General features: G+C 35.1%; 1 protein-coding gene across 1 annotated transcript in view; it reads right to left on the bottom strand.

Moving 5' to 3' along the window:
- LOC105812823 (roundabout homolog 2-like) overlaps window positions 1-7,069 on the bottom strand; it is a 742,657-nt gene extending 735,588 nt beyond the window's left edge. Inside the window, exon 1 of the mRNA XM_012647378.1 lies at window positions 6,670-7,069. Within this exon, the coding sequence (XP_012502832.1) occupies window positions 6,670-7,069 (400 nt within the window). The remainder of the gene's footprint in view (window positions 1-6,669) is intronic.
- Window positions 7,070-10,103: the final 3,034 nt, after the last annotated feature.

Below are 10,103 nucleotides of genomic sequence, written 5' to 3' on the forward strand. Positions count from 1 at the left end.
AATAAGAGGGGAGTTGGATACAGTTAATTCAATGGCACTAATAAATATTATTTAATCTACATTTAAAAATTACATGTAAATTCCTCAAAAAGTTGAACAAAGTTATCACAGGACTCAGCAATTCTACTCTTAGGCATACACTCAAGAGAATACCCAAACCATATGTACACGCAAAAACACACGTATGTACAAAGTTGTTTATGGCAACATTACTCAAAATAGAAAGTAGAAACTATCTAAATGTCTATCAACTGATGAATGAATAAAACATGTTTTATATTGATACCATAGAATATTATTCAGCAAAAAAGGCATGAAGTACTTATACATGCTACAACAAGATGATATTTGAAAACATTAATAGTAAGGGAAAGAAACTAGTCACAAGAAAATCATACACTGTATGATTCGATTATATGACATGTCCAGAATAGGCAAATGTATAGCTATGGAAAGTTGATTAGAATTTACTTAGAGCTGGGGTGGGAGGGTTCAGGAAGAACAGGAATTTACTGCTAATGGGTATAGGGTTTCCTTTTGGAGTGATGAAAATGTTCTAAATTGGATTGTGGTGTTGGTTGCACAAGCCTGTGAATATACTAAAAAACACTGAATTGTAAATGATATGGTATGTGAATTATATCTCAATTGGGCAATTTTTTTTAAAAAAGCTCTCCAGAGCTTAGCCTTTTTACAATTTATCTTTTGTCTTCATGGAGTATGAAGGAATTTTGCCTGGATAAGATTCATTTACAGCCAAAATAAAATAATTTACATATTTATTGACTTGATGATATCAAGGAAACTATTTGCCTTGTGTTCATTTTTAATGACACCTGTGCCCTCTCACACTAGTCAGTCTATTCTGTAACCTTTATTCCTTGTACAGGTAAATCATCAATTTAGTTTTGGATTTAAAACAAACAGGATCATTATGTTTGTAGAGTGTTCCATAGCTTTGCTATTCTAGCAATCTGTGACCTATAAATAATGCAAAAACTTTTTTCTCTAAATGACTTTCTTGCACCCTGAGTCTTGATACATGAAGAGAAAGAAAGAAAGAAAGAAAGAAAGAAAGAGAGAGAGAGAGAGAGAGAGAGAAAGAAAGAAAGAAAGAAAGAAAGAAAGAGAGAGAGAGAGAGAGAGAGAGAGAAAAGAAAAGAAAAGAGAAGAAAGGGAAGGGAAGGAAGGAAGGAAGCAATCAAGCAAGCATCCTGCAATTATGGGATTCAATCTATTTCTAGTTCCCCAACTGAATTATGAATCACACCTGTTCTGACTTTTGTAGCTACATCAAAAGCCAACTTTTGAACATTAAGCCATTTTATTTATCAAAGCAAAGGTAAATCACAGCTAATCTGAAAAGTTCTTGTATTTTGCTTAGAAGTAAGGAAAAAAAAAAAAAAAAAGATCTGTTTCTATGTGACCCTAACCTTTGAACCACAACCTCCTTGCCACTAAAGTGTTCAACACCTCATTTAATCTCGCCTCTCTTCACTGGCACAGTGCTGAGAAAAGGAAACGGAAAAAATAATCTGGGGACTTCATCAATTTTTCATGAATTTTCATTTAGACCAGAACCCGCTCTTACCCTGGTCGATAGATCAAGCTGCTGTCATATATTTACCACCTGGGGCTACAGCTGCTATCTCTAGAGGCTGCCGCTGACTCAGCCTGCATCACAGGCAGCCAGTCTCTGTGCTCCTTCTACTCCATGCACTCGGAGCACTAGTGTTCGGAACTGAAATCCTACCTGCACCAACTACACCATGGCTCTCTCAGTGGCCCCACTGGAAAGTTACATATTAACTTCTTATGTGCCGGGTCCCTTGCCTATGTATTCTGCGATTCTGTTTTCTAACTATTTAAAAATCACTTTTTTGCCTAAAGATTTTTCTCAAGTCCAAGTGACTCAAAAAGCACTGTCTAGATGATTATTTTTATTCCAAACCAAGAAAAAAAAATGAAAGAAAATATGAGGTAATTCAAATCTCCCTTGTATTGATTAGTCCTGAATGTAGTTTTTTCTTCCACTGTATTATTCTATTACATAAAGTTGAAGCATGTATTAAAGGAAAACAAAAAAAAGAATAAATGTGATATGCTAAAGAACTGGCTGACTTCCACACAGCCAGTCAAAACAGGTGGTAATCAATAAAATTTCACATTTCATATTAAAACAGAATCCAAGATTTTTTAAATTAACATGAAAACCAAAATGGTCAAAAATTTTCCATTTTTCCATCAATAATCATTTCACAATAAAAGTTGTAACATGTTTGTTTGCTACTTCGCAATACACTCTTGACTACTTAGACACACCTAGATCAGTGGTTCTCAACTGACTTTGTCCCCTAGGGGACATGTTGCAATGTCTGGAGACATTTTTGGTTGTCACAACAGGGTTGGGGGAGTCCCACTGGCATCTTGTGGGCAAAAGGCACAGGTGCTTCTCAACATCCGACAATGCAGAGCACAAGCCTCCCACAGTAAAAAATTATCCAGTCCCTAACGTCAGTAGTGCAGAGGCCGAGATACCTTGCTCTAGTTCCCTACACCGCATTCAGAGCTACATGCTTGAAAGAATGGGCAGCAGTTGCCAGTCCCACTTCACCAGCAACTCACTCTTCAGCTGCTGTGCTCTGTCCTCACTGGTAGAGACCACTGGTACTGTTTTTTGGCCACCATGTGGCATATGCATTGTTTCCATCACTTTTTTCATTAATAAATGTATTTATTGGCTTTTCTGGTCACCTCATTGCCCATATTCTGTCACTCTGATACCTCTCCCAAACCTAAGCCTCCTACACTTCTTCCCTTGCCCATCAGTAAATATTGCTGCTCCAAGAAATGGGAGTGATCTAAGCCCTATTAATTGCTACCTGCATACAGCCTGCCTGGGCAATCACATCTACTTCTATCTACTCCCCTGGCTTCAACCTCTAACTGGGAAAGACCTCTATTCTCAATTCCAGAAACTTTATTTTAAATGGAACATGAGGTATAAAGCTTGATATTTCACTGGTATGTCAGACAATACAGCCGAAGCTTACCACGCTCTTCTAATCCCACTGAAGTTACTTCTCCTGTACCTCCCCCTCCCTATGGATGGTAGCACTATATATCCAATCAACCAAAAATAAAAAAAGATCTGGCAATTACTCTCTATCCCTCCAAATTGACCACAAAGTGATATGATTTATAATTCCTAAATATGTTTCAAACCATTTCCTCCTTTCAATCTTCACTGCTATTTTCAGTTTAAGACTCAAACATCAACTCTTTTCTGAATTATTTGACAGCTACTTAACTCCTCTTTGACTTCAATCATCATCCCTTTAAACACAATCTTCAATTCTCTTTCAAAGACTCTTCTTTATCATAACAAAAAGGTTTAGATTTTGAGGCAGCACATGCCTACCTGTCCAACTTATTCTATCCCCAACCTCATATTGAGCTACCTGCAGTTCTTCAAATACAGTGTCCTTTCAGGCTTCCACTTTTTTTACCAGCATGATCTTTCATTTCAATTTCCACCTGGGACATTATCACCTGACCTTCAAATCAGAGCTCAAATAATGTATCTTTTTAGAATCCTTTCTCAAACTCATCTGTCTAGGAAGAATTAAATATTTCCCCTTAAAGTTCCCATAGTATCTTTCATGTATTTCTATAATAGGCTTTATTGTCTATTTAATTTGTTACGACAATTATTTATAGCTTTGTCATCCCAACTAGAGTGTGAGCTCTTTAAGAACAGATTGGAATATGTCTTCTTCATTACTATACCTTACCACCCTTTCCAGCAGATATCTACTTTTTGTTAAAAGATGAAGAATTGGATGTATTATGATTAAGCATGTATGTTGAATATTCTAAAATATAAGGTCAAACATTTATATAATCTACAGCTTTTCCTTTATCATTTTATAAAAATACACCTCACTTACCAATAGGTATTAAAAAATCACGATGTTTTGACCCCAAATTCCACATGAATATCTTTTATGAAATACATAAGGAAAGAGAGAAGACTGATGAGCTAATGGAAAGAGATGAGCAACATATAAATGAATATTATTTGATCTTCTGATGCCTCAAATGGCATGAACTGTTGACATGGCATTAGAAGAAAGAATTTTATTCACTAGCTAAATCCAATTTGGAAGCTTTCTTATTTTCCTCTCTAGGTCATAAGTAATTCAAGCATGTCTTAAAGCTCATTTATTTCAAAATTAAAAAAAAAAAAACGTTACTGTCACATTACATGAAAAAAATCGTGGTTTAAAATTTTCCTCCTAAAACAGTTTGATTCATTATTAATGATGCAATTAGGAAAGAAAGCAATCCTTTTAGATGAAATAAAAATAAAAGATGCTTGTGTTCTGGGAGTAATTTTAACTGAGCTAAGGCTCAGAAAAAAATAATAAGTTTATAACTGCCCAACAATATAATGACGGGCCAATTCAGATAAACTTTAATTTTGAGAAGTAAAATTTTGTTAAGAATTTAAACTAGTTATTTGCTGCAGAGTAGAAAAAAATTTTATGAAAAACATAAATATTCTTCATCTTCACTTATGTAAAATAGATGAGATTTCATTTAGAGTGTTTCTTCAAATATGGCACAATTTCCTAAAACTAAAAATTAGAAGATTCAGGATCTGGTCTAGGATTCCCCATTAACTTACTGTCTGAATCTTGGTAAATATTTAAGCATTCTGGGATTCATTTTCTTTATCTACAAAATGGGAGAATAATGTCTGTCATATTTACCACAAAAGGATCTGGTGGGGGAAAAATCAATCAAATTTGTCATTGTCATATTTTAATGTTTGAAAAGTTCCAGAAGTAAGATATTTCAAGATAAAAATGGAACCTTTAGGAATATTAGCACTTGTGAAGTTTTGTGTATATATTTCAAATCTCACTAAACTGCATTTAATTTAAGTGCTTTTTAAAGTATCATTTTATAAAAATAAAATTACTTGGTGTCCAGGGCAAGAAGACATTGCTAGTTAAAGTTCTAATGCTCATCTCTCAAGGTATTTCTCAAACCAAAAGAATGTCTTAAGATTCTTCTAGTCTTTTCCTATTAGAGTTACACATTTCAAGCATCAGTGGGTTCTAGGTTTCTCAGAAGAAACTATAAATCAGAAGACAGGACACTAGAAAACAAAAGTTTTCACTGCGATGGCTGCCTAAGAAATTATTTGGCCGGGCATAGTAGCTCATGCCTGTAATACCAGCACTTTGGGAGGCCAAGGTAGAAGGAGTGCTTGAGGCCAGGTGTTAGAGACTAGCTTGGACAACATAGCCAGACCCTGTCTCTACAAAAAAAAATTGAAAAAAATAGCTGGGCATGGTGATGTGCACCTGCAATCCCAGCTACTCAGAAGGCTGAGTGAGGCAGGAAGATCATTTGAGCCCAAGAGTTAGAGGTTAGAGTAAACTATAATCAAGCCACTGCACTCTAGTCTGGGCAACAGCGCAAGACCCTGTCTTTCAAAAAAAAAAAGAAAAGAAAAGAAAAGAAAGAAATAGTATTATTTTGTTTACCAAAAGAAAGACATGGGCCCATGAGCTATTATTTATTAAGAGCACTTGTCTCCCAGCTATATAAATAAGACTCAAGCAGCCTGAAATGTCTCAACTCTCTTATCTTTGAATATCTACTTTACAACCAGAAAGTTGAAAAGTACAAACATCTTTAGGCAATAATTGTTGCCATCTTATTCACAATTAATTGCAGATAAAGTCTTTCCTCAGAATAGATAATACAAAATCTTATGATATTGTAGAAATTACAACCCCAAATCCTCACCTATACATCAGAAAAAAAATACATCATATTTTTTAATTTGTTCTGGAAAATGATCCCTGAATTTATGGAGTCAATATTCAAATGCATGCAAAACATGGATATCTTGATTTACCACTGCTATTTGGGCTATGCGATGAATAAATAAATACGTAAAAGCGCCAAAGGCAGGGCAAGTCATCAGCTATTGCTGATTACCAAGAATAAGTTGAAATGAGAAACCGTCCTATATAAGAACATTCAGTTCCCACAAAAAGCAGATTTCTTCTCTGATGACCTTTATCACATATTGTTGGTGTTCACCCCTCCATACCTAGGGTAATAATTCCTGAATTCAGCCTAGAAGTAAAACAGATAATATAAGCTAGAGAATAATAGAATATTTTAAAGTTGCCTGATAAAAGTTAGATGTAGAAGTAAATATATATGTATATGTATATATATAAAGTAGTTACTTATATACAGATAGATAACAGAAATGGGACAATATTGAATTTATGCCTTGTATTTGGTTCCATGTTACACATAAACTTTTCATTTTAACATAGCCAACTTTAATAATTGATTATATTTCTCATTAATAATTCAAATTTTAAATATGAACAGCATGATTGACACCTTGCTTTCATATAATATAACAACATAATCGCCACATTAATTTAATATAAACAAATTTATTGCAACACTCTGACTTGGTATTATTTTGATGAGATTTCTAAGGAGGCAAAGTAAAATTATTTAGAATGTGTTGGTTTTTTTATTCTTTAGGTCTTTAGCATCTACGGAAACAAATCAAAGTCTACTAAAAATAAATAAAAGTAAATGTGCATGTTCATTAAGTTCACTTACATGCCACTTCCAGAGATGCATTTCGACTCACTGCTTCACCAAGGTAGTTCCTTGCAACACAAACGTAGCTTCCTTCATCGGGTTTACTTCTGCGTCCATGCACAATGCGCAAGAAGAATAAGGATCCGCTGGGCAGAAGCATCCTGTGGGAACGGGGATCATCCTTGTCAGTCTCCACCCGCTCCCCATCCTTGTACCACTCAATGGTGGGCGTTGGCCGGCCCTCCGCCTTGCAGTTCAGAGTGGTGGGCTCTCCCTTAGAGACGATGACATCCGAAGGGTGCTCCACGATCCGAGGGGGAAAGTCTTCTTGGCGAAGACGAGATCCTACAAAACATGACCGAAGGGACACAAGCTTTATTATTTTCTTATTTATACCTTCTGTTTCACTTGAGTTCATAATGGTGACAGTAAACTCTTCAATTATTCAAATGAATAGCTTAATATTGTTATTTATGTTTCCCTCTTTTGTTCTTTATGCATCTCCTAAGTCATCCCAACTCCTTTGTGGAGGTAATGTAGCACTAAATTCATATGTTAATTTTAATGATTTAGGTTCAACATGTTCTATGAATCACGACGAGCAAAAGTAAAACTGAACAAGAGATTTTCTTTTGGGCCCAACATGTTGGAATGGGTACTAAGATGAATAAAAATAATATTCTGTCCTCAAAGTGCTTACTGTTTACTGGGGAAGAAAGACAAGTGGTAAGTACCTAGAATATACACACAGATATTATTTACCATGCTGATATTATGTCACTAGACTTTTCTTTTTTTTTTTTTTTTTGAGACAGTGTCTCACTCTGTTGCCCGGAGTAGAGTGCTGTGGCGTCAGCCTAGCTCACAGCAACCTCAAACTCCTGGGCTCAAGCGATCCTACTGCCTCAGCCTCCCGAATAGCTGGGACTACAGACATGTGCCACCATGCTCCGCTAATTTTTTCTATATAGATTTTTAGTTGTCCAAATAATTTCTTTCTTTTTTTAGTAGAGACGGGGTCTCGCTCTTGCTCAGGCTGGGCTCGAACTCCTGACCTTGAACGATCCACCCGCCTCGGCCTCCCAGAGTGCTAGGATTACGGGCATGAGCCACCACGCCTGGCCAATGTCATTAGACTTTAACACAAAAAGAGACCTGCAAATTATGTACAAATATTATCACAATTTAACAGATGAGGAAGCAGCTTAGGAAATGACATCAACTGCCCAAAAGTGTAGATGCAGTAAGCAGTAGAGGCAGGATTTGAACCGAGGTGTGTCTGACTGAGGAACACAGGTATAAATTTCTATGCTAAAATGAAATAAATGTTGCATAAAGTTATATAAGAAATGCATTATCGGCAGAAAGCAAAAAAGAATATTTACTCTAACTTGAACATAATAAGGAGAGCTCCAGAAAAGGGAGGACTTAAATTGAGCTATAAAGAATGGAAATATAACAATTAAGGGAGAAAAGCATTCAGACTGAAGGAACACCATAAACAAAAACACAGAAGAAATGAGAATATGTGCATGGTACATTTCATAATCAGGGAGGAAGTTGACGTAGCAGGAAAAGGTATCAGGTAGTCTTAGAGATTGAGCTGAAAGGGGTTTAAATATCATGCTAAAGAGTGTGATTTTAGTCTACATGGGTGACATTTTGAGGGCACAGGGACATGACTCTCTTTGTTTTATAAAGATACTTTCAGTCTGCAGTATAAATGATGGATAGCAATGGAGGCAAAAAGATAGTCGATAGTTATTTAAATATTCCAAGAGAAAAATACAAAGAATCTGACCTTGGGAAATGGTGGTTCAGGTAGAAAAGAAGGAGGGAGATATATGGCACATCACGAAATAAATATTTGACAGAATTGGTGTATCACCATATACAGTAGTAAGGAAGAGGGATAGGCGCCAATGACTTCCTTGTGAATGCAATGGAAGTGGGGCAATAACGGTATAAGAAATAGGAAGAGCATGACCTGTTGGTATTTTAAGATCAAATTTTGCATAATGGGGTGTTTTGAATAATTTTAATTTTTAAGGTGTCAGTAATGTCCGCAAATAAATGAAATGGAGATGCTGAGAGAAATGACCACGTTTGGAGACATAATGATCTACATAAGAGCTTCTTAAGAGTTTGCTCTTATAATTTTCCAACCAATCACCTAATATTAGCATATTTCTGCTCAATAAAAAGAAGCAATATTTACTTCTTTAGGTTATTCTGGCTCACTTTTAATATTAATTGAAAATGCATATTTTAATTTAATAAGTGGAATTCAATTTGGTCATGAATGAACCTTTTCTTTTTTGAAGAGGATTAACTTTTAAAGGTTGCCGACTACCATTTTTTATCACATCAGATCCAGAAAATAACATATACATTATAAGTGTTAGGTACTTAAAGCAAAAGAGTAATTTACACAATACAGTTCAGAATTTTAAAACAGATCTAAAGAGAACCAAAGTATATGGACAGGTAATTGCAGTACACATAACAATAATAAATATTATATATCATGAGTACTGGGTCCCTAAAGTAAATGAAGAATTTACAGAATATAGAAGTAACAATTACTTTTAAAAGCCATAATCAAAAAAGTTCCCAAAGTATTTAACTATGAGGGGCTAATCATATTAATAGTTTGCAAATCAGTAACATATTCTCAAATGTAAAAAGTCTGGATACATAGCCATAGACTCTGATCCTAAAATACATCAAAGGTTTTATGTCATTTTTCATATGACAAGCATATGGTATGCTACAGACATCTTATTTAGATATTCTCCTTGTTCTTCTCTAATCTCCCACATGCAGTGACCTACATTCTCTCTACTGTAAAAATTGTTCTATTGTTAAAAGTGAGAAAGTCAATTGGCCATGCTACGAAGTTAGTATTTACTATATCAAATAGTTCCCAACCTTATTAGGCAATGGACCCAGATAAGGCAAGAATAGGACCAGAAATACACTAATACTTATTGAATGGAATATAAAATAATAGATTCATAAAAGAGAAAGAGGGGAAATATCAAAACCATTTAGCAATATGCTTTAGAATTCAACATGTCCAGTGAGCACTCAGAGAATCTTACTCATTTATCATTATAACATATACAAACTATGTTACATACAGATGCTAGTGTTGTAGCATCAGCATATGCTTCCAGTAACTTTACTCCCACTGTTATAAAAACTTCAAAAGAACACCCACAACCTAAAAGTAAGGAGTAAATCTATAAAACTTAGAAGAAATTAGAGAAGCAAATTTTCATGATATTGAGTTAGGCGAAACCTTCTTGAATATGACATGAAAAGCACAAGGGACAAAAGAGGAAAGAGATGAATTGGACTTCATAAAATTTTAAAATGTTTGTGCTTGGAAGACCACATCAAAAAGTAAAAGCCAATCCTACAAAACATGACCGAAGGGACACAAGCTT

This window comes from Propithecus coquereli, unplaced genomic scaffold, assembly GCF_000956105.1.
Source record: "Propithecus coquereli isolate 6110/MARCELLA unplaced genomic scaffold, Pcoq_1.0 Scaffold266, whole genome shotgun sequence".
In the NCBI taxonomy this organism is placed as follows: Eukaryota; Metazoa; Chordata; class Mammalia; order Primates; family Indriidae; genus Propithecus; species Propithecus coquereli.